Genomic DNA, 25,697 nt, shown 5'->3' with positions numbered 1-25,697 from the left:
TCGATGAATGGTTTCTTCTTCAGGTGCCGAAGCACTGTGGAATATAACACATTGACGTTGTGTGGCTATTTTGTGATTACACACATGTACAGTATATTTATGAAGGTAGCCAAACGTTACGTAACACTCTCCATATGTCTGTCACGTAGTTCAAACGAGCGTTTTATTTCAGAGGTTGATATGCACGACCACGGCGCATGCGAAAGGGCTGAGCACCAGATCGGTCTGGTAATTGCCACTAGTACTATAAATCGATTCGCTAGTTCGTTGCACTAAATAATCCGGATGCGCAGATTGTATCACGGATGCTATTCCTGCATTGTAGTACACAGTCTGCGAGGAGGGACACGTGCAGTTCTGGCCCACCAGCCTAAATTATTTCGCCATGGCAAATAATTTTTTGCCGCAAAGTTACGTCACTTGAGTTAGCTTCTATGCACTTTGATTAAAAGGACCAGGCGTTGATTCTTGTACTTAACATTTTAACGAGAAATGCTTTTATTTTTTTTAGCACATACATACATACATACATACATACATACATACATACATACATGTTTGTGACCCATAGGCAGATAGGCCTACTACTTAAAGTATGGCCTTCGGTTGCCAACTGTATTTATATATAACATTAATAATGATACATGTTGGTGAGCCCACGCACACATACATACAAACATGTATGTAGATTTATACATGAGAGGAAAACTGTCAAATTTCTCGTTAAAATGCTGAATACCAGCGAGTAAGCAAAGGCATATTAATCAGAGCGAATCCTAGATAAAATCAATTTAGATAACAACCTTGCAAGTTGCAACCGAAAGTGATTTGCAATGGCGAAATATTTGGCTGGTGGGCCAGAATTGCGCGTGTGCATTGTGGCAGATTTTGCCCCGCTACGCATGAATAGCATCCGGTATATGATCTGTACATTCGAATTGTTTATTGCAACAAAATGCAAGTCAATTTTCACAACAAAACACTACCAGTGTCAATCACCAGTACGATCTGGTGCTTAAAACTTGTGTCTTTCGCATGCGCCGTGGTCGTGCATATCTACCATTTCATTAAAATATAACTCGAATACAAACTGCGTGATAAACATATGGATAATGTTGCATAACATTTGGCTATCTTTATCAAGCTCTCATCACCTCGGAGCGTGTCGTAAGCTTCCCCCCCAATATCCCTTTGACATTTAAAGAGGTCACCGTAAAGTCAACAGTTCTCTTCGAATAATTACAAATTGCAAATCTTTAGTAACGAGATTATACCTCGTAGCGAATAATAATAATAGTGATGCAAAGCTGAATAAAACCGGCTCTCTCTTTGGTATCAAAATTAACCTAAAAAATTGCCGAGAATTCATATATTTCTTATCTCGGCACAAAAGATTCCGCCGGACCAAATGTGTTGTTCCAATGAAACTCGCCTTTAACGCCCACCCAGATTCTCTATCTATCTAATCTAATTATTCATGGAAATATGGGAAAAATACCATCACAAAGTATCGTTTATCGATAATTGATTATTAGGGCGTATACATAGTTAGTCTAAATAATGCTATGATACTCAGAAGAAGGCAGAAAATTGTTTGTGTGGTGAAGAATGGAAACGAATTCAGTTCTCGCAGTACAAACTAATTCCCCCCGAATTGACCGGCGGAAGAACTTGTTTAGTCTCCACATTTTAACTTGTATAAACGTTAAAGGCAATTCGCAAACCTAAGACGTAACGATTAAAAGTCCACTGGACTGAAATTTGTCCCCTTACGCACCGCCTAACTTTCCTGTCTCGACCCAGCGACGGGCGCTTCGCCGTCTTCAGCTGTTTCTTCATCCGGGCGCCGAAGCAAGTGTCAAAAACATTAATGTGACAGCAGTGGGAAATACGCCAAAATGCTCGTCAAGGAATTGTAAGTTTACGGTGCAATACCCACGCGATTGTCCAGTGAGTTTGTGGAGCTGGTTAGGAAGGTTCGTTTGACCGTAATAACCATTTAAAAGTTATTTATGGGCCGCGTTCCGAGTTACCTAAGTGATTATTGACGTGTTCGGTGTAACCCACATCTCTGGGAAATAGGTTAGGGACTTGAGTAACCCTGGGTTTAAAGATGCCGGTTTGGTTCTGTAGCCTCTTCGAGTAGTTTGGGGTCCTTTCTTGTGGGTGGGAGTAGAGGTTTGCCAGTTTTTGGTATTGGAAATCCCTCGAGATCTTGTCCAGGCTAATGCAGGAAGACCAGGTCCTCAGGTGATCGGCCCTCCAGACTGGGATTGGGACGTTACGGTGGTTTATTGAGGCCCAAATCGAAGCCGAGTGAACGGGACGACACTCGAAAGGTGTTTCTGCCTGAGAAATAATTTTTTTTGATAGTTTTCTTGGTGTTTCGAATTGTGGCCCAGGCTATTTATTTCATGAGCCGCTCGGGATCGAGTGTGGAACGGTGGGAACAACTGTCGCAGACGACGAACTTAACTTTACCTAGAATGCCGTATCCTGACTTAACCAGACCTTGCCTTCCTCACCTCACTTACGCCCCCATGCCCTGACCAGGCTAGGGGAGCTTCGCCCCCTCCGGACCCTCCGAGTGACACTTAACAACGGAAAGGCCTGATCTCGTCGTTCAACTACCCGCCACCAGTTTCTGTGGCTTGCTGCTCCTCTGCCCCCTCCCCACCCTAGAATCCCCAGTGACTCGGCAACGGAGATTTTCAGCGATGAGTCTGCGCAGTGTACGCGAAAGGCGTGAAAGCATACCAGACTTTCCATGTTTCAACAGGGATCGACTTGACTTTCTCTGACCTTACCTAAGGTGCCAAATTCTAATCAGACAGAAGGCCACCAGGAAATCCCCTCCAGCCTAACCCAATGTTAACCTGAGCACTATAAATGCAAGGATGTCTTAATGATTTTATTAAACTCGCAGATGTCTTCTATAATAAGGGTAAATGAAAAGGAGAAGGCTGCAGGAATGTATATATTTTTTATATAATTTTTCAACTAAACGATGTATCAGATACTATATATAATGAAATAATGTGAGAAAATTACCAATATAATGAGAAATTCACCATCTTTAGTCCGTATTTTTACTTTAATCCCCGAGGGGGATTAATGTAAAACCATAGATAAAAGATGGTAAATTTCTCATTGTCTTGGTAATTACCTGAGATTATCTCCCATATACTGCATTACTTACACCCTTTTCTATATTGTTTAGCCAGAATATTATATAAATACTGTAAAGCAGTCCCCAGGTTACACCGGACTCAGTTTATGTCGTTCCAAGATTATGTCACTTCAAATGTACTCATCAAAAATTATTTCCTGGGATATAGCGCATGTTTCGGGTTTACGTCGTCAGTCTGAGGGAAGACAAACTTGAATATGACTCCAAAATGGCAGAATGGTCAAAATTTGGAGGCTTTTTGATGAAAAGATCAATCAAAATGCAGGTTACATCATTTTCAAGACACCCAAAGGATTAAAAGTAAGATTTTCTTACGATTTTCGATGATGTCTCAGGTTACGCCGTTTTTCGGCTTACGTTTCAGCGTAGGAACAGAACCCCCAATGTAACCCGAGGACTGCGTGTATTTGGAAAGGTAATGGCATAAGTAGAACTTTCTAAAATTAACTACGTATGCCCATAGTATATGCCTGATATAGTAAGGATTAGCTGTGTGCTAAAGTTTAACCAACTGAAATTTAAGCATCTGGAATCGAGTCCAATAGTAGAACCTAAACCTAGCTTGCCTTACCCCATTCAAAGTCTGGACTAGGCTATGTTTGAATAGACCTAAGTTGAAGCTATGATACCTATAAGAGCACAGTGGCTACTTGGTCATAATTGTACGGGAAATTGCCAGTCATTAATGTATGTTCAGACAACACCACTTTTTCCTACTCTAAGCACATGTTCAGGAATAGCCTAAAATTTGCTGCCTTAAGTTAAAGTTGCAAGAGGAATGTGGGTAATTTTAAGGAAGAGCTCCACATGCAAATATTGTTATTAATGAAAAATTTTCACTGAACAATATAGAAAAAGGTGTACAGGCAGGCTCAGTTATCGGCGGTCCAGTTTCTCGGGGCTTGTCTAGCGATAAAAATCGGCGACTTTTTAGCGCCGATATGCGCTGATTTCCACTTATCTGTGCCGATAATCACGTATTGGTGCCGATACATGCCTAACAGAGGCGCCGATAACTGAAAATCGCCGAAAAAGCCCCAAAGGTCACTGATTTTCAGTTATCCGCGATTTTCGCTTATTGTCATGCCGTCGGAACAGAACCCCCCCACCCCCACCCCCCGATAACCAGGGGCTGCCTGTATTGCATTACTGTATATGATACAGTACAGGTGAGATAACTTGATTAATTTACCAAAAGCGTGCAAGAAATTTACCATCTTTTATTTATATTTTTACTCAGGAAAGCTCTGTGGGACTCCTTGTAGAGCCATCCCCACAGGGATTAGCATAAAAATGCAAAGAGTAAACAGTGAATGTCTCGCATTATTTCGGTAAATTTCTCAATTTATGTCAAATGTACTGCATCATATTCATCTTTTTCTATACTGTCCATTAGAAAAATGTCACTAACAAACAATATCTCAATGCGGAGCTCTTCCTGAGAATTACCGGAATATGGCACACACCACGAAATAGTCTACATGTGGAGCCTCTTGTATTTTGGGATTTTACTCATTGTAATTGTACAAAATATTTAAGAATAAGCATCTGAAAACTGCAGTTAATTTATTAATTATCATAAGGTGATTTAATGAGGCAGCCGAGTCAGTTTACACTGAATATAGTTGCAGCGTCATAATTTCTCATGTGTTTTAAGGAGCACAAAGTATTTGTCTCAGTTCAGCTTAGGCTGGCCCAGTCCTTATTTTTTGTTAGTGTTCAATGTGTTGTATCAATGAAAAGCTCATCTAATTTTTTACGCATTTGGTTGTAGACGTGCAGGAATGTCCTTGAAACGGTTTATGAGGTCAACATTACATTTTTGTTTAAACAAGTTAATTAATGAATAAATTGTCTTACTTTCAGTCGAGTCATCTTGCCACTCACGGTTGAAGAGGTAAGATTCTTTCCCATTTCTTTTTGTATACTTGGAAGGTGTGGGACCTAGAAAATTATTCCTACACAGACAGTAAATGTAGAAAGATTCTTTATTGAGCCTCAGATACTTTGCTTCTTTCATATCCGAAATATTAGGCTTGTACAGAATTTTTATCATGTACAGTAGTACAGTACTGGTGAATTTGGATGTAGATGTAAATGTATTTTGAAGTTTCCAGGATTATAAATTTTATGTTAATTAGTTTATTGTACCAGTAGTGAATACTGATTGATAACAGCAAACCCTTTTGAGATGTGCTAAATCTATGCACTTCGAAGACTGTACAAGCACAGTATAAATATGTATGGCCATTGTTTAATGTAGCAAGCTTTAGGCCAAGTTAAACTAAGTTGCACACACATTATGTTAAGACCTTGCAGAATCATCAGACCTCAAACGAAGGCTATCTTGCAAAAAGCCATGGTCTTACTAAGTTGAATAAAATTGTTGACATTGAGTTGTTAGCATTACTTGCATACAAAAGTGCTTTTATCACGTAGTAACTCAAGGTAGTTGTTTTGAAAGCTCAGCGGTTTTTTGTTTTAATTTCTGGGTTTTGATGAAGATTTGACAGATCCCCAGCCTCGTACTTCCTACAGAATTGAAGAGAGGCTTATAATGGACCTAGAAGAGTGTCATATATTTGTCAGTACTGTACATATTTTGTTTTAGTCTCCAAGATACTAGATCATTCATTGTTCAAACTTTGGAATATGATTTATTTTACATTAAATTGTGTTACAGAGATGTTGGTAGGTGCAAATGTTTTTGCAGCCAATTTGAACTACTAGATGTTCGTCTTTCTTTTTCAGTATCAAGTGGCACAACTATATAGTGTGGCAGAGGCCAGTAAAAATGAAACAGGCGGAGGAGAAGGTATTGAAGTCTTAAAAAACGAGCCCTTTGACAACTATCCCTTATTAGGTGGAAAATATTGCAAAGGCCAATACACTTACAAAATATATCATCTTAAAAGGTAAAAATAATCTTTTGTATTGTAGTAGCTGTTGCACGATTTGTCACTAGGACGTAGGGCAAATGAGGTTACCGATCACGCTTTAGTATTTTTAATTTTGGTTGTCGTTTGAGATTAGTTTGCTTTATTTCACATGCTGTTAGAGGAATGACAGTAGAAATTGTTTGTAGGTTTTTTTTGTTGTTGCAATATTTGCTAAATTAATTCATTATTTAGTGTTGTTATTACTTTTGAGTGTTTAAGTTGCTGATGTGAAGGCAATTGCAGTGTAGTTATGGAAATGATTTTCTTATTTTTTCAAGCATATGTATTACAAATTAGTGATATTGTTGATTTTATTGTAAGCCACGAAGTAGGGTAGTGTGAATGTCGGTATATTTTGTGGCATTCATGTTGTTGATTTAAATGATTTCAAATTGTTTTTGTTTTCAGAATTTAATGAAAAGGAGACCATTACTTGCACAAAGAACATAACATCTTGTGTTGCTAACTCCCGGTTTACTTAGTAAGAATAATATGTTCATTGCTTATTGCTGTAACTTTGCATATGAAGTGACCATCCATGGTGCTTTTCAGACTCGTGTCCTATAATCAAAAGATTGCAAGTGTGTGAGCTGTGGCCTAGAGTGTGTTTGGGAATGCTGTCCTCTACTGAGCAAATTTAGACTTGATGTTGGTTCGGCAGTCTTTGCACTGTCGAACCAGTGACATGCAATGCCTCTTGTAAACCGTACTTGTAAACAGTCATTATCATGCTTTTGTTAAAGGAAGATTGTGCTTCCCTTGGACCCTAGACACTAAAGTTCTGTGTCTAAGTCTGGTAGTTGTAATCCCTTAATATTTTCCCTGCTTTATACCACGGTACTGATATTTGAGAGTTCTTGTTCAAGAGGCTATATATGTTGCCATTAAAGCTTCACTTGAAAAAACTTGAAACTTGAGCATCTTAAAATTGCATGAGGTTTTTAACTGGAAACAATAATTTATTGTGCATTAGATATTAGACAGTTAAAATAGTGCATACATTTCTATAGCAGTCTCCTCTTATAAAAACACTATTGAGCGATTATTTTATCATTTTCTGTGCATCGCTCAAAGGTGTGATATCATTACGATGTTAAGAGCACATCGTATGATTTTACGATATAGCTTCATGAAATTTTTGTACTTCAATGAAACTTCTATTACGTTCTTGAATTTTTTAAGCATTTTCCAAAAAAAAAAAATTAATTTCATTGTTGCCGTATAACAGTTGATTTTTATGGAACCAATTGATTGTTTTGTGTGTAATGCCTTTAATTCTGGAACCTTTATATTGAAAAACTTTGTTGTCTTATTTTTCATTAACCTTTGTAATGCAGTTTTGTGATCATGTGTCCATAGAGTTGTCAGGTTTACAGTGTGTGGTTCCTACTGAGAGTTATTACTTTAAAATTTCTCTCTCTCTTCTCTCTCTCTCTCTCTCTCTCTCTCTCTCTCTCTCTCTCTCTCTCTCTCTCTCTCTGACACCATTGTCAGTGCACCTTGTGAGGTGCACTGTAGGCATTACTTCAGGTTCTTTGCAGGGTCCCTTCGGCCCCTAGGTGCAACTCCTTTCATTCCTTTCACTGTACCTCCATTCATATTCTCTGTCATTTTTTGTTTCCACCCTTTCCTAACAGTTGATTTATATTGCAATTTCCAGGTTTTCCTCCTATTACACATTTCAGATCTTTTCACTGTCAGTTTCCGTTTCAGCGCTGAATGACTTCTTAGGTCCCTTTGGCTTAAAATGCATATTCTCTCTCTCTCTCTCTCTCTCTCTCTCTCTCTCTCTCTCTCTCTCTCTCTCTCTCTCTCTCTCTCTCTCTCTCTCTCCAGCATGTGTGGATTGTAAACACTAGCAGCGAAAAGGTGCTGCGAGTAGAGTTGGTCTCCCATCTATCACTTTTTGACATATGATTTATGAAATTTATGTGCCATACGTTAGCTTCAACATAAGGAAACATAATGCAGTAGTCTCATAAAAGGGGCCTTGAACGTCCCAAGCTTTGGGATGGGACAGAAATGCCGTGCGTTTTTCATTTCCTTTCGTTTTAATGAGATGACTTTCTCTTCCAGCAAAGTGCCATCCTTTATCCGGCTTCTAGCTCCGGAGGGTTCCTTAGAAGTCCACGAAGAGGCATGGAATGCTTACCCCTACTGTAAGACTGTCATATCGGTATGCAAATCTTCCGTTCCTGTTCCTTCCCTCTTTTGCCACCATTGTTCTTTGGTCAAAGTGGTTTGAGTTCAAGCATGACAAAAATTGAAAACATTGTTCATTGGTAGTGAGATAGGTTTCAAATGTCGACGGTTTTCATTTACATTTGTGTGCATCAGTCACATAAAGAAAAAATTTTATTTTCTTGCACTGCTGATACATTTCCTAAAGCTACTCTAAAATAATAGTCACCCCTTCTCTAACTAAGGTTTCTGCATGCTTAGAGAACATTACGCTCCATAAATTTTTTCTGCTCCTGATTGAATAACGTTTGACGAGAGGATTAAATTGATGAGAATGTAAGAGGCCGTTCTTTGCAGTCAAAATCTTTACAGTATTTGCAGATGTGTATGAAAATATACAGTATGTACAAAGGAAATCAGGGTTTTTCTGTCTTAAAGCCCAGTTAGAGTTACTGAAGCATATGATTTTTAAGTTGTGCAGTTATTTAGTGTTGCGATGTGTGAAATGACACACGGATATGGAATTGTATTTTGAGTATATTAATTCCCTGTATAACATGCAGTCAAAGACAATTCTACCATATATAATTAGGAAGCTTTGATAATGGCTCCAACCATAGTAGATATATACTACTGTAGTATAAAAATATATTCACTGTTAAGTTGCCTATCTCTCCAGCATATCAAGACTAGTAATAGCTGATTATTATGTAAATATTTTTGCTAAGGAAATATTAATCTGCCTTTGCCCCGCATTTAATTAGTGTTAGAAATTTGATTTTTGTAGTTTTTCAAAGATTTTTAAAGTGTAAAGAATTGCATTTTTAAAGATGAAAACGGCAGACTTCAGTAGTTTATTAATGTGATATTAATGTCTTCCAGTCATTTTTTAAGCTTGATTCCACATTGAACAAATGATTAGGAGTGGACTTTGTAATGTGTAGATCATTTTGGAAAAGTATTTTATTTTTTAAGTGTATTTGGTATTTTTCACAAGATACCCTGTGGTTTTTAGGAAACTTATTGGACTCTTAGGAGTGTTGCCCACATTTTTAGAAGGATAGATTGGTACTGTAAATTAGTATGTTGTGTCCCAAAGATTAGGGCCATGATACTATGTGCAAAACTTAAGTAAATCACTAGTGCCTGGGACCCTAATTTTTATTTTACGGACTAAAACCATCTTTTTATAAGCCATGAGTTGTGGGCAACAGCTCAGGCAGACACAGGTTGAAAACATCATCTGCAAGGGTTTAAATAACAGTATGGAACGAAGGAGTTATTTAAGAGTTCTCAGTTTTTGTGAAGAAAATTATGCTGGCCTCTTCAACCTTCAGCAGTGATTTGGGATTCTAGTTTATCTGAGGAATAATAATAAAAGAATGAAAGTTTTGTAATTTCACACTCCATGGATTAATGAAGATCACATCAATTTTGGCAGCATCCTGAGCTGTTCACTGAAAAGTAATTATTTTGGCAATTCAAAATCAATATTAAGGCTACAGTGTGTGAAGGAGGTGAATAAGCAGGGTTTAGGCATCGAGAATGTACCTAGAAATAATTTTTATGAACCTCATTTGGGGGTATTGGAGGTTTGTTGGTATATACATGATAGCCAGCCATTATGTTGTTTCCTTATTTGTCTAAGTGGATGCCTTGATTGCCAGTACTTTGGTATAATGGGAAGATTTATTTGAGTGACAGTTCTTGGAGTTAGCTGTAATCCTTAAAAGATGGCTTAAGTACATTTGTAATTTTCAGTTCTATGTGTGTCTTCAGTCCAATCAAAGTATTGGAGAAGACCAAGAACTTAAATATCAGAACAGTACATTTAGTCACTTGACAGTTTTCTACATCCTGATGAAGTCAGTATGTTGAGGTTACTGAGCAAATAATTCCAGACAGTAATTCTTGAACAGACAGAATTTTGTATTCAGTGCTTTAACTTGAGAAATTTCCATGTTTGCATCATTGATACAGACCTTGCTTTCACTGGCAAAAGTAAGAGTTTTGTTTATGATACTGTATGTTTCCCAGGAGTCAGTCAAAGAGTAGCAGCATAGGGCAGGTACTGTTAACTTCAAAGCCTGATACATATTGTGAATTTCCCAAAATAAAAGTAAAAATAAGGTACCCTGGTTTTCAATTGTTTGCTGTATGTTGGTTGAACCTCTTTTTAACGTTTGAATTTTTCTAATTTCAGTTTTTTTTTACAGCCTTCATCAGTCAAGAAATAAGCCTTTGTTTTAACAAGTAACATTTACAACGTGTCCAGTCGGAGTAATCTCTTTACTCCAAAATGGCAGAAAGTTCATTATAGGAAGGCCCTTAATTTTCACTCACGTTTTACTCAAATCCTTGATATCTGCAGTTTGGAACTTAATACCTTTTTGTTTAATGTAGACTTGACATTTTCTTCCCAGCCTCCACATTCTTCGAGTGTTGTATTTCTTCTCTCTTATCAGTTTTCATACATGTTTAAATAGTCATCTCCACAGTTTGTTATTGTGTGTCCATTTTTTTCCACAAGTAGAAGTAGTGTCTCTACACTGTTCGAACATAATTTCTCTCAATGTCATTGGCTTGATAATCCTAAGTTGTTCCCCACTCTTATTAAAGTTTATTTCTCATCTTTTTTTCAGGATGTCTGTGTTCACAATCACCTATTGTTTAATTTTCAATTTATACATTTAGGTACATTGTTTACGGTTGGCTTCGAGCCAGCTGTTAGCGTTGCTTACTCCTCACAGTCTTGAGTTTATGACAGTCTTTACATGAATTGAATAAATTCAGTGAATATAATCCAGTCCAAACAAGTTTTTATGTATGCTTTATATTCAGACTATTACAGCAACTGCAAAGCTGCCTTGCCTCATGGGAGGATTTGAGCTCAACAGAGAGAAAGAGACAAGGGCCTTCTGCCGCTTTGATGTGTAATTCCGTTATTAGTAATCATTGTGAATCATTTTGGAATTCTGAGCTTGGTCTGACTGGTCAGCTGAGGTTAATGGTTTTAATTTTTTTTAACCAAAGGTTGCGTCTATGAAACATTTAACTCCCTCTTATACATTTTTACTGCCCAGGTTTTATGTTACTGTTCTTAGCCATTTGTTATTGTATTTAGCTTGTACTTCTGTTGTAACAGTTCCTTTCATTTTTCCATGATAAGTATTTTCATGACTTGGATACTTCTTTTTTATTGAACCACAGGTTTCTTCATTATTTTTAGCTGGTGTAGCGATATCCTTTCATGCAGATTTTGAGAATCTTCAGCCTATTTCAACATTATTCATTTCCGTTTTCTTTATTTAACAAAATAATAGCAAACAGGGCTTCTGACTTGAATTTTTTCAGGTTTTACGTGGAAAGCAGCTCTAGCCTACTCTTTCACATATTTTTAATAAGTTTTTGAAGATGGAAGGCTAGTCTGCACTATTTGTGCATAGAAAAATTTATTTAAAATTGTTCATTAGCCATGAAAATTTCATGTCATGCACAAATGGTATAATTGAGCTGTTTCAGATTATTTACATTTCCCTTTTCAGTTTCATAAAAACGTTTGGGTTTCTGCTACGCCAAAACTTTTGAACAATGTTAATAAAAAATCAAATTTCTTCGTACACTAAATGAAAGTAAATGGTAAATTATTATGCTGTAAAGAGGTAAATGAATAAATGAGACTTTATGATTTGTAATCAGACACATTCAGAATATTTGATAGTGAAACGAAATGTGATAGAAAAAATCTTTATATAGTCTGAGAAATACCACGCAGCACGTGCACAGCGATGTCTATACGTCTTCATTATTTTTTAATTAAGTTGTTAAGGAAGTCAGGTAAAAGACAGTTTGTTGGCGCATGTTTATGGTTACAAAAAAAAAAAGTTAATGAATTGTGGAGTTTATGACATAGCAGTAGATACAGTGATGGTGAGAAGCTGCAGAGAATTTTAACAGTTTTGCTGTGTGTAAAAGAAGACAGTTAAAACGTTTGCAAGGGCAAGGTTATGAGGGTAAACGGTTACCCAGGGGATGGATGGTGAAAGAATGGACGCTGGTGATTCCTGCAGGCATTCAGGAGTTTGTGGAACAAACTGGGAGGATGAGACGATAGGAGAGACTCTGAATTAGGAAAGCAAGCGGGGTACAAGGAAGAATGGTAAAGTAGTGAAGGAAAGAGAAGGGTGTATGGAAGCACTGTAAAAGTTTAGATGTGGGGCCAGCTTTATTTGATGTTGAAAGCAAATGGAAGAGAAAAGATACAACTGCAAAGATTTAAATTCATAGTATACAGTAGTATATGTTGATATACAGGCAGTCCCCGGTTAACAGCTGGCTCGGTTAACCGTGATCTGGTTTCATGGCGCTTGTCTAGCAACGAAAATCGCCGATTCCCGCTTATCGGCACCAATACCCAATTATCGGCACTGATACATACCTAACAGAGGTGCCGATAACCGAAAATCAGCACTTTTCGACTCTGATAACCCACGAAAATCACCTGAAAAAGTGCCGAAATCGCTGATTTTCGGTTAGCGGCGATTTTCGGTTATCATCACACCCTCAGAAACGGAACCCCGACGATAAGCGGGGACTGCCTGTATGTTGATTGAGAAGAGGTGAATGGCCAAGAAATGTTGATACAAGTACCCAACAGTTGTGACAAATAAAATGAGCTTTGGTAAAAAGATGCGTCAGAATGTTTTGTGATGGTGTGGTCCTGTTGAGAACATTTTGGGAAGGTTGCATTTAGAAGCATTGTGAGGAATGAGTTGAAAACCAGGAGTGAAGATAAAGGAATGTTCTGGAATGACAGGGCCGCCGTGAGAGTGCTTGTACGATAATAGGAAAGTGGTAGGATAGAGTTGCTGCTTTGTCTTGCTATAAGTAGCAGCTGATAAGCGTTCTGAACAGGATGGTCATCCTTGATTCAGCAGTTAAATCACGACTCTGGCAATAATTGGGCTTTTTTATAGCACAACAGCAAGGAATGTGATGCTTTACGTATGAATAGTGGTGTGAATTGTGAAGTCTCATTGCCAGGCTGAATTAGGAGGTTGCTGTTAGCCGTGATGTGATTTTGAAATTGATTTGAAGCTCACATGGAGAGCATTTCTTAACAGTTCATTTTGCTTAAACACAGGTTTAAGGACATTCAGATTCCTTGAATTGACATTGTGCTATTGATGGGAAATGTGAAAGACTCTGTTAAGCTTGCTTAGAACAAAACAGCTATAGCAATATGAAAAAAATACTTAGACTGTTAAATCATCTGTCACTTTTGTTTACTAGTCAACTGTTTCTTGAGAAAAATAGTGTGCATTATCTATGTTTTCAAGTCAGTCAGCCCAGTGTCTGCATTTGCATGATATAAACTTGAATAAGTTTATGAAAAGTTTGCTGTAGATGAAGTTTGTCTTTATCTTTCATCTTAGTACAGTATAGCTTTTACAGTAGTTTTGAAATACTAAATACAGATGGATTTTACAACTTGTGAATTTGATAGATAGAGAGAGAATGATTTATCTTGGAAATATGATCAGTTTGTTTCACACTAAACAGTTGCAACATTGCTGTTGTAGAGTCAGGTTAGTTAGTTTTCCAAAAATGTTTATACAGTATAGTAAATTATTAGTTTATTAAAAAGCTTACTATTTCATGTGAAGGCTAACTATATCATGCATTTAATAAGGGCACACCCGGTGGGATTTGTACTCTAATATTTTTTTAAACCCAGGAATTGCATTTGAAACTGTATTGGCCATCCTTACATGAATCAAAAGTTTAGTTAAAGCTGATAAACAATTTGCAAGGAGTTTTTTCTTGATTAGAATTTTTTTCATGCTAGCAGTTTCCTCAGTAAACAATACAGGCAGTCCCCAGTTATCAGTGGGGTTCTATCCCCAACAGCGTGACGACAACTGAAAATCAGCGATAAAAGCGCTGGTAACAGGATATTGGTGCCGATAACCAGTGATTGGCACTGCTGTTAAGTGGGGATCGGCACCAATAACCAGAGATTGGCGCGTTTTGTTGCCGAAAATCCCGTTATCGTCTTCGCTAGACAAGCGCCGTAAAACCAGATCGCCGATAACTGAGGCCACTGAACCAGGGACTGCTTGTACATGAAAAAATTTTGCTTTGAAGAGTTTCCTTGTAGAAGTATGGGTAATTTAAAGTCCAAACAGAACATTTGCAGTTAGAGTACTAAATTGGTGGCAGCATTTATTGCAAACTGCATAATTCTGGAGTTTTCACATTTGAGATTTTTTTTTTTTTTTTTTTTGTGCATTGCTCGTAGAAATGATTTGTATTTTGGTTAAACACATTTTAATACTGTTAGTTGCCTTTCAGAATCCAGGTTACATGAAAGAAGCCTTTTACATCACAATAGAGACACTCCATGCTCCTGATGATGGAGAACGAGAGAATGTGAGTGGTGTCATGATGGGCTTTTGGATATATAACAGCTCATAACCTTTGAGTTTTACCACCAACCCTGCTGCTAGCTACTTGGTCTTGACTCCTCTCCTATTGCATGGGAAAGGGAATGTTGTGAAGGCACTTAATATTATTGTCATTGTTTACATTTCTTTTACACATCTTTTGGTAGGACTAACACACTTGCACTTTCATGTACGTTACTTCATCTCCTGCAATATTCTTCTAAATAAATGTACCATTCATTTAGTACTGTGTGCTCACAACGTCTCCTCTTCCCTGGAGATACTGTACTGTTCTGGTCATCAGATAAGTTGGTGAACTCTTACTTTATACTGTTACTTTGCTGTTTGATGATGGCCACTGCACTAAAAACAAATTCGACTCCACAGTATCTGCACCGTATAAGAGTGATGAGCTACTAAGTCTTTTCTTAACATAGTGCCCTCTAAAAGCCAAGTTGTATACCAAGTCAGATGTTGCTGTTTAGGCATAGTCGTTGGCTTTTAGAATGTGTCGTTACTTTGTCAGAACACACGTCTCTGTTGTGTATGTGACCTGTGGAGTAGTGACACTACCTTTGGCTGAAGCAGTTTTTATTCCTTTTGCTAATGAGAAGCTCTTAAGACATTATTCATTATGCTTACATTACTCATTACTCTTTTTCTCTCTATTGTATTCGAGGCACTGTAACGTCCCCTTATTCATCGTCTTAGAAGTCGCATCCTTTTTGGTGTAAGGTATGATAAAGTATGGATACAATCACATAAGGTGAAGGAGGACTGTTACAGCGTCTCGGAATTAGAGTTAGAATAATATTAGCTTGTCCCACCGTTCAATCCATTTAGCCATCGTACCTAGTTCTAAGTGCAAAATTTGGATGCCTGTTAATGTTGAATTCTAACCTTGGACCGCACCTTGGAGTTCATGCAGCTGCTTCATTCTACCGTACTGTATTTGTCTGGCTGCATTGCCAAGTACTTGTATTGTCACTTGTCTGTAATATGATGCTCATTCTCATCATTGTATTTTCCATTTCCCCTAATTTGCATGATGACAGAATCCTGGCTATATGAAGAAAAACTTTTTCATATGCATTGAAACTCTACACGCAGGTGACATGGGAACCATGGAGAATGTGAGTCATTTCATTTATTAGCTTGCATGAGTTTACATGAACTTTCTGTTGGAGCGCTCTCTCTCTCTCTCTCTCTCTCTCTCTCTCTCTCTCTCTCTCTCTCTCTCTCTCTCTCTCTCTCTCTCTCTCTCTCTCAGGTCCCAGTGCTTGGCCTTTGGCCTAAATTCTGTATTCATTTCATCAATTCTCTCTCTCTCTCTCTCTCTCTCTCTCTCTCTCTCTCTCTCTCTCTCTCTCTCTCTCTCTCTCTCTCTCTCTCTCTCTCTCTCTCATATGCCATCATTTAATGTGCTCCTTAAAAAAGAACCTGAATATACTTTTTGAATAATCTAATCTTGGGTTATATGAAAGTAATGTGTTTTCAACCATATATTTGAGTCCACGGAGATGCCCATGAGATAAGCATTCAGTTTTGAATTTATTTTGTCAGAAAATCCGGACCTCTTTTGTCAGATGCTGTATTCCTGTGTTAGCCATGATAGTAGTTCAGCGAGTTGGGTCATGAATTTTGTTATATACCGTACAGTAATTGTTAATGGGTTATAGTTAATAGTAGTGTAGTACACTGTAATTAAAAAATTCAGAAACATCAGAAAGGTGCCAGTGTACAGCACTCTAATTTTTAGGAATTGAGGTTTTGAAGTGCACTTATGAAGAATATAGTAAAACCCCCGTATTCGTGGGGATGCTTACCGCACTCCCCGTGACTAGCTAAAATCCGCAAATACTTAAAACCCCTCTAAAAAACACTTAGAACTGCCTATTTTGATAGTTTAAACACATGAAAAACCCACTAGAAATGCTTATACCTGAGTATTTTAATTGTTTTATCACAAAAAGTGCATTTAGTCATGAAAATACAGTAATTAGTGAATATTTCATAGGGAAAAATACCGCAAATGGGCGAATTTTCCGCGAATGATGGGTAGATACGTTCCACAGAGAAATCCGCGAATGCGTGAGTCCGCGAATCGTGAGAACGCGAATACGGGGGTTTACTGTAGAACTTTTTTCTAGATTATTTCACTTGAAATTAAAGTAGAGATGCATAGCGCTTGCACATAGAACTTTTTATCGTTAGGTCTCATTAACGGCACTGAGGGACAGCTGTCAGAGGCAGTTCTTTCTTTGGGAGTAAACTTAATTTTTATTGCAAGGTACCGGTTAGTGTTTGAAATATTTTTATTCATGTTGTCTTCTTTCAGGCCCACGAGCTCACCGGTGACAAACTAAAGATGCGAGAGGTTGTTACTATTGACATTTCGAATGACCCTGTCAAACCATCTGACTATAAAGCCGATGAAGATCCTACTAAGTTTAAATCTGAAAAAACTGGCCGAGGTCCTCTCCAAGGCCCGCAGTGGTGGAAAAAGGTAAGCCCACGTGTTGCCATATGTGTTCATGGGAAATTCATGATGGCATGACATTCTTATTAGGCAGAAGTGTCTAATGAGTTCTTGCAGAACGTTTGTTAACCAGTTTTTTATGTAACACTTAATGCGTGTTTTCAGTAGCTGTCCAACAGCGCATCTCCTGCGCAATATTTATTGTATATAACTTGCTATAGGGAAACATAAATCTCTCTCTCTCTCTCTCTCTCTCTCTCTCTCTCTCTCTCTCTCTCTCTCTCTCTCTCTCTCTCTCTCTCTCTCTCTCTCTCTCTCTCTCTCCAGTTCATAGCTTTCATTGCACTGTTTAATAACCTTGTAGTTTCAGTAGAGTAATTGATTTTTGCTCATTTTTGTTCATCTGATGAGAAACACCAAATGCAGTGGTCATCTTCTACTATACCAAATAAAGATGACAATGGTGATAATAGTAATGATGATAACACTTCATTCACTAACTACCCTTTTCTCATAATGTATGGTTTGACATTTATATTAATAGATGTCTTTTTTTTTTTTTTTTAATTACATTGTGCGTGGATTTTATGTACCATATATGTTGGATTGGAAGTTGCATTGTGAGGTGGGAGTTCCTCTCACTGACCCAGAGTCAGAAGTTTCTGAAAAACTAGAGTGATGGTATGCACATCATTCATTTAGAATAGAATTCAGTCTTATTGAGACAAACTTATTCAAGGTAAAAGCCAAACCATATAATACCACATGTTGAAGATATCTGATTGCCTAGCAGTAGCTTTTCTCGAGAGTATTGGGTACCTCTGGTCTGGAGTGAACTTTACACTCTTTGTTTTAACAGTTTTTCATCCCAACATATCAGAACGTCTTTGCTGAATGTAACTGTTTCAGGCATGGAGGCGTTTGTGTCCACCTCCTGCATTGTTGTAGTATAGCTTAACTTATTGTACGGACGTGCTACGTTTCTTGTGAATTTTCATTATCATGCTGGATATGGTCCTGACTTTTTCACTCAGCAATGGAATTTTCATGATTCACATATGATGGAGTTAAGGTCGCGGTAAACTTCCCCATCTTCCATCCAATGGGGTCTGCAGTGGCAGAAGTAAACCAGCAGTTTGGCCAGTCCCTTGTTCTACCTCTTAAGAAAACTACACACACATTGGGTCCCTCTTAACAATTGTCAGTTGCCTTGCATAGCAGAGTTTTTGTATGTCTGACGGAAGCTATACAGGCAGTCCCCGGCTTACGACGTTCCGAGGTTACAGCGCTTTTAAAATATATTCATCAGAAATTATTTCCTGGTTTACGACGCGTGTTCCAGGGTTACGACGCGTCGTACACCGATCTGACGAAAGAAATATGGCTCCAAAACGACAGAATAATAAAAATTTGGAGGTATTACTGATGAAAAACTCATTAAAAATGCAGTTTACATCGTTTTCAAAACACCCAGAGCATTAAAAGTAAGGTTTTCTTAGGATTTTTGACGACTTTCGACGATTTTTCGCTTTACGACGATTTTCGGCTCACGACGCGGCGTAAGAACGGAACCCCCGTCGTAAACTGGGGACTGCCTGTAATGTGAGATTACTCTCAGTTTGTGAGGGAAAGATGTAATGGTTTTTAGCTTGGACTTAGTAGCACGATCAAGCATTTAAACAATACACTAATATTTTTTTCTCTTTCAGTGTGATCCTGTGATGACTTGTTATAAACTTGTAACCTGTGAGTTTAAATGGTTTGGATTGCAAAGCCGCATAGAAAAATTCATCCAGGACGTGGAGCGTAGACTATTCACTAATTTCCATAGGTACGTTGTTTTGAAGACCAGTTATTTCGTAATGTATATTTGGGAAGTTTTACACCCATGGTTGCCATTGATACTTGAAGAGGGAAGACTTCTGCAGGTAACAGAGGGAGAGGTATATGGGAAAATTTAACAGCTAAAGATGGTGGGAAAGAATCATGTTGCTCTTAGATTTTCATTTACTGCATTTAGTGTTAGTTGATCTCATTCATCCTAATGAATTAGAAAATGGTCAGCTACATTTTAGTAGTGTTCTGAGAATGAATTTGTTTTGGACTGTTGTTATTGAGAAATGCCATATATGCTAAAGATGTTAACACAGGGTCTTTACTTACTGAAGATTGTACTAAGCTAGACTTTCAAACAAGATTACCAAACTTATGGCTTACGTAACAATTTTTAACCATCTCTTATACTTAACAACCGCAAACCAAAGATCTGACATAAACAACATTGAGTATGACATAAACAAACAAATCAGGAGACAGCTGTTATGCAATTATGTGGGATTTTACTATAACCTAAAGTATGTTACCACAAAAAACTTCAGTCTTTTCTGGATCAGTAAAAATCTTCAAAATGATAGTTTCATGGATGACCACACTTTCACAGGTAGAATTCCCAACACCATTTCCCACCGAATACCACAACTACTTACAGTATTAGGTCGCTCAACAACCTGTGCAGCATTAGGTCGCTCAACAACCTGTTTGTGTGTTGGTGTTGGCAAAGGAAAATAAGTTTGTTTATGTCTATGAAATATAAAAATGATTTTGGGCCTTTATCTGATCATAGTGACTTTGCAGGCAAGTATTTTGTTGGATGGACCGTTGGCACGGCATGACAATGGATGACATTCGAAGGTTGGAAGACAAAACCAAAGAGGAACTAGATCAGGTAAATTGCATTAATTATATATCCACTTAATGTGCTTGATTAATCTCTGATAAAAATATTCATGAATATAGAAGAGGAGCAATAAGCATAGGATTATTATTGTAAAACTGGTTATTCAGACTACAGGCAGTCCCTGGTTATCGGCAGGGGTTCCGTTCTGAGGGTGTGGTGATAACCGAAAATCGGCGCTAACCGAAAATTGGCAGTTTTCGGGGGCTTATCAGCACCAAAAAGTGCCGATTTTCGGTTATCGGCGCCTCTGTTAGGCATGTATTAGCGCCAATACCCAATTATTCAGCGCTGATGAGCGGAAATCAGCGATTTTCGCCGCCGAAAATTGACGATTTTTGTTGCTAGACAAGCGCCGTAAAACCGGATCGCCATTAACCAAGCCCGCCGTTAACCGGGGGCTGCCTGTACTGTACTAAGTTCTGTTATTAGATGCATGGGGCTGACTTAAAAGTTTTGTATTTTTTCAAGTGAGGTGTGAAAATTTGCTCATGACAGAGTAAAGGAGAAGATTGCATAGAAGAAAGCTAAGGGAAGAACTCAAAAGTAACGATGGAAAGCAGTGCACCCGTAAAGTACATGTAGTGCTACCTACAATGTAGGGTGTATCTCCCATTGAGGAGATCACAGAGGAAGAAAAAAGGCCATAGCAAAGATTTTCTGTGGATATTTGGCTAGCTTGCAGGTTAATTTCTAGACAATCCTGTCTAGCATTTATGCCCATATTCATGGTCGCCATTTGTCCCAAAACATAGCCCCATTTTGTCTAACGTACAGATCAGATGATCATGTACCACCTGGAACCTCAGGTACCCATTAGTCATCATCATTATTGTGTCAGCAGCACCTTTTAACAACAATGCAGAATTCTTCAGACTTCCCTTCACTGTAGACTTCAGAGGTGCCTAGCCATCTGTTGTCTGCTTTTATTTTGATTCGGACTTGTAATGCAGCTCTTAGACAAGCTTAATTATCTAGGAATGTGTCGATGGCCTCTGTCACCCTTCTTTGGGTGTTGAGGGAGTGATTCTCAGACCCCCTCTCTGTGTTGATGGACAAAAACCTAAAGATGGTTGCAGCTTCAGGCCAGGAGACTGTCCTGCAGAACTTCTTTAATTGGTCTGACGTAATCACAGACTCCATTATTCCCTTAAATGAAGACTTTTTCGTTTCCTTCAGCACCGTAAGTTAGTTTTGGCAATCAGTGTTCATAGGGCTGCCCTCCTAATATTTTTCGAGCTTTTGTGAGCTAAACATGGGTTCTTCAGTGTAACTTGAGAAGATTTACGGGGCATTTTGAGAAGTGATGTCTTACCAGAATCATGAAGTGCTTCATCAAGCCTCCTTATGACTACTGTAAAGGTATTTGTTTGATGCCTCACTGCAGGATCTCACTAAAGACTTTTTCCTTTGGTGTTTGTACCTTTTTGGTCAGCAAAATTTGTGCTTCATTTTGGAATGTCATGTATTCATTCTAAAGGTTGGAGCTCTGAAGGATTGTCATTTGCAACTGACTTCAAGGCAAAGATCTGGACTCCAAGCAAACAGCACTGATCTACAGGAACCCCTTTGCATCCTCTGATAGTATTGAATTGGACCACTTTCAGTGTCCAGAAAGGACAGTCCAAATAATCTTAGAAGAACCAGAGATTTCAGATATTCTCTTTTTTAGGGTAAATAGAATAAGCCTTTGAAAAGAATCCTCGTGGCTGAGGCAGGTCATCCTCAGATCTTACAACAATGTGTCAGATGGCAAAGCAGCACATGTTAGAGTTTGTCTGTGAAATCAGAGCCCCCCCTTTTTTTTAAGCATAATCAAAATGTAACTACAGGTACTATTTTAAATGCAGTTACTTGCAGTGCCAGAGTTCCTTGCAAAATCCTACCTCAGGGATTCAATGCATGAGTGGGTGAATATGTATTCTGTTGGACCAGAAATAGCAGCAGGTTCAGTTTCATCTTTGGAGGAAGAAAAACAGAAATTGTTATGGTTATATTTTATCTCATCCTATACCCATTTGTATATGGCATCCAAGAGACAAACTTCTGGGATTACTAGCTGCTTTTTGTTACATGGATGGGATGTATCCCCATTTTCCTGTGTCAGGCAACACCTAAAAAAATATAAGTCCTCCTCTAAAGAAACTTATCCTTACTGTTGATGATGCCCTTTGTTATCAGTGCATGATTCTTGACCTTTCCTAGTCACCAAGTGCTCTCAGGATCCTTTGGTCCAGACCAGCACTGCATCTTACAGGAACTTTGTCTTACCATCTGAATTTTGATTTTGGGCCTGTAAGAGTTAATGGGGTTTTACTGAAACACCAAATTTTTTCAAAAGCAAAATTAGTGCTTCATAGAATCCATCACTCAGATAATGACTTCCCATAATCAGAATACATGAAAAGTGAGGCAGGTGATTGATAGGTGTTGGTAGTTCCAGATGGCTCTTAGTCGGTGTTACTATTGTCCCTCTTCTGTCTGTTAGATAAAAGAGTGTAGTGTCTGGGAACACTCAGATACCACAAATGAGGGCATATATGAAAAATGGTTTTGTGATCAAGAAACCAAATTTGCTTAATGGAGCAATACAAGGTGGAAGTTGGACAGCTAAGAAAGTAGATACTTCAGGGAATGGAGACACACAGTAGGTGATACCCTGCATGGGGTATTACGGCATATGATCAAATTAGGAGAGTCTTATTCTAAATCCATTTTAGTTTAGCAGCTTGGAAAATATCAAATGACTCCGTTAAATTCTCTAATGATTGTCATGATGCAGCTTCAGCTATATTTAAAGCATACTTAGAATTTTCAGTTCACGCAATGCATAGTGTTTCCTAACGTGCACTAGACTAGATTGCAATGCATACTGCTCACAAAGTTGATACCTTTTTAAGTGTGTTTCATTGGAGTGCGCACTCATTTTGAATTATCATTTTCTCTTTCAGCAAAGACAGGTTGGTGATGTTCGAGGTATGCGGGGTGAGTAAGTGCTACCATGCAGCGCAGTACAGTATTCGGTTTACCATTCCGGACTGCTCAAGTATTGAAATTATAAAGAACTACCCCTGTGGTTATTGGAGAACTTCTAAATTGAAACTTTGTGATTCATAAACTGTTTGGATACCCTAGGAAATTGAGCAATGCAAATATATTGTATATAGAATTGTCAGTGGCTATGTGATAATGTTGTAAGTTCATGTCATGAAAAATATTGATTATTCATCATCATTAGCATGAATGATCTGTATATTCTGTCCATTTTCCGTTTTCAGTCATGATAAAGATAACGTAGTCTTGGCATTGCTAGAATGCTTGGCATGTTTTGATTTTCGTAGCAAAGATGAGTTCAGTTTGAGTTGATCCAGAGGAGGGAGAATAAAAATAAGGACTTCCAGAATACAATCAGAAAAATAATGATCTGAGGGCCTTCCTTATTCATGAGTTTTGAGATGTAGATTTATTTTTGTGATTAGAGTAAAAATAGTTGTCTCAATGAGCTTCTGTCTTAAAGTCAACCAGTGTTCACCTCTAATCATTGTACCGTATACTGCAAAACCTAGTGTATTATCATATCTGTTGTTTGAAAGTAAGTGGTTTTGAAGAACCCCTTTTAGAAATAGCTAGTTCCATGCATCGATACTTTAGTATGCCACAAGTTGCTGGGTTTTCCAGGAGTAATAAATGACCAGATGAGGTATGAGATTATCACAAAGCCACATGGATTTTTTTAATTGCATAATGTAAATAAATTACACTCCAAAAAACTATATTGGAAATTCATACATAGTAACAGTTCCAAGACCTGTATATTTTCCACAGTCTTATAAGATATTGAAAATTGAAAGGAAGAATACAATAGTCCAAATCTTTTGAGTGCTCTCTTCAGTACAGCAAATGATTGTTTTTGATGTACTGTGTAGTATATGCAAAATTAAGTTACTATAGTTTGAAGAGAGGTGTGGATCAATATTATTGCATGCAGTGATAGGCTTCTTTGGACCAAATACGGTAGAATTAAAACAGCATAGCCTGGACTCGTATTTAGGCTTACTGTTCAAATTTAAAAGACAGTTTATTAGATGCTAAAATAATAGGTGAAGAAATTAGAACTATTATCTGCACACTACGAACCTTTGATGGTCATCTTGATAGTACAGTATTCAGAGTAGTATTGTAAGCCATGGAAGCCTGCAAGATGCAGTTAATTATTGGGAAATGTTATATCAGTCATATGTTGCCATAAGTCATCTCGTATTAGTGTATTTATAGTCTAGATATGACAATAAGGAGTGAATGCTAGTCTTACTGAATTATAACCTCTATATTTTTTCTTTATTCTGAACTGTTTCTGAAAACTGAAAATGCTAAAAGCATTATCGTCATGAAATGATTTATTTATGATGTTTTGGATGTAAATCCAAGTACATACTGCCATGATTCTAAATATTGTAATGACCGATGATCACTTGTATGATTGATGAATTAAGTTGCAAGTCTAACTTGGCCTGCAAGGAATGGAAACTTAAAATGATGACATAGGTCAGTACTAAGTACAATGTTAAAATAAGGAAAATGCTTAATGCAATGGCTAGTACAATCTGTGAAGTGAATTTAGACATTCCATTCCATCCTCTCCTGACCAATGCAATTGTATTCAAAGTTGATGATTATTGACAGTTAAGAATCAAATTGGAAAGTACAGTAGTTGTTTTAAACATTGCCATTGCTTGTTTGCTGAAGTTTTCTTGTTAAACTGATTTTAAGGCGGTTGTTTACTCGCTAAGAATGTGGTATATGCAGTTGTGCTGTTTGTGTAATGTGATAATTTGAGATCTGGTGTATATTTAAAGATAGTCATCGGCAATTAGCTATTCTGTGGTGCATTAACCATCAGCTGTTCTATTACTTTTAGCTTTTCATTGTTAATGTTATGTCCGAGGATTACTCTACGTGATATGACAGATTTGCATGATTAGTTCCCATGAAATTGCAAGAGACGGGAAATTGTGTTGTGAACGAGTAATGTGATGCACATATGCGATACGTCATGATGTAAGGTTAGTCGATAATAGACTTATCATGATAGGGAAGATACTCAGGGCACACGAAGTTAATGCTCTGCCAGTTGTGTGATTTTCCATAATTTTAAGAAACGTAGCAGCTTGTTAAGAACATTCTGGCAGTTTTGTGAATTTTATTTCTTTTACGTAATTTAAGCAAAAGGTTAATAGCAGCTTAATTTATGATGTTGGCTATATTTTGTTGAATACCTGTTTGATATTTATTACATCATTGATAATTTATTTTGGTTATTTTCTGTTATTTCCTTTAACACTTTTCTTTAAGAAAGAACCACGGATTACTTTTACCATGCCAATAGTGTTTACACAGCTTTTAAGAAACTTTTAACTGCACAACATGCACGATAAGAGCCAGTTCAATTGCAATAACTGTAATATCTGTGAGACAACAAAGTATAATTGATTGATGCCCCTGGAGTTGTTGTTGTTCTATCCTTAAAGAAAAACAAAGTATAATTGATTGATGCCCCTGGAGTTGTTGTTCTATCCTTAAAGAAACCAAAAAAAAAAAAAAAAATTGGGTTGAAAACCCATGCTTTTACTGTTGTCGTTGTCACTTTAGTGTACTTTATTGCTGCTTGGAAATATCAATGATAGAAATGACTGTCTTTCAGGAATATGGCCATATGATAATAAGAAAA

At 37.6% G+C, this 25,697-nt stretch overlaps 1 protein-coding gene across 3 annotated transcripts; it reads left to right on the top strand.

The window, feature by feature from the left end:
- Positions 1-944: 944 nt before the first annotated feature.
- LOC136825335 (phosphatidylinositol transfer protein alpha isoform-like) lies at positions 945-25,473 on the top strand. 3 transcript variants are annotated; one of them, XM_067081542.1, is made up of 9 exons: positions 945-1,915; positions 5,057-5,087; positions 5,942-6,105; positions 8,206-8,305; positions 15,812-15,889; positions 17,095-17,262; positions 18,945-19,066; positions 19,870-19,960; positions 22,921-25,473. In XM_067081542.1, exons 1-9 carry the CDS (start codon positions 1,899-1,901, stop codon positions 22,960-22,962), a joined length of 813 nt encoding a protein of 270 aa, XP_066937643.1. In that variant the 5' UTR covers positions 945-1,898; the 3' UTR covers positions 22,963-25,473. The 3 variants fall into 3 exon arrangements, with proteins under 3 accessions (XP_066937643.1, XP_066937644.1, XP_066937646.1); XM_067081543.1 differs by lacking the exon at positions 15,812-15,889 and adding an exon at positions 14,665-14,742 and having other exon boundaries at positions 1,775-1,915; XM_067081545.1 differs by having other exon boundaries at positions 1,903-1,976.
- Positions 25,474-25,697: the final 224 nt, after the last annotated feature.

The sequence above is a fragment of the Macrobrachium rosenbergii genome, chromosome 37 (genome assembly GCF_040412425.1).
Source record: "Macrobrachium rosenbergii isolate ZJJX-2024 chromosome 37, ASM4041242v1, whole genome shotgun sequence".
NCBI classification, from domain to species: Eukaryota; Metazoa; Arthropoda; class Malacostraca; order Decapoda; family Palaemonidae; genus Macrobrachium; species Macrobrachium rosenbergii.
The sequence above is the reverse complement of the archived record's forward strand: the minus strand, read 5'-3'. Positions and strand labels throughout refer to the sequence as shown.

Excerpts from the sequence above, each read along its gene's own strand:
- LOC136825335 (XM_067081542.1), top strand. Across the intron at positions 15,890-17,094 it reads ACATGGGAACCATGGAGAAT|GCCCACGAGCTCACCGGTGA; the intron begins GTGAGTCATTTC and ends GTCTTCTTTCAG. Across the intron at positions 19,961-22,920 it reads CCAAAGAGGAACTAGATCAG|CAAAGACAGGTTGGTGATGT; the intron begins GTAAATTGCATT and ends TTTCTCTTTCAG.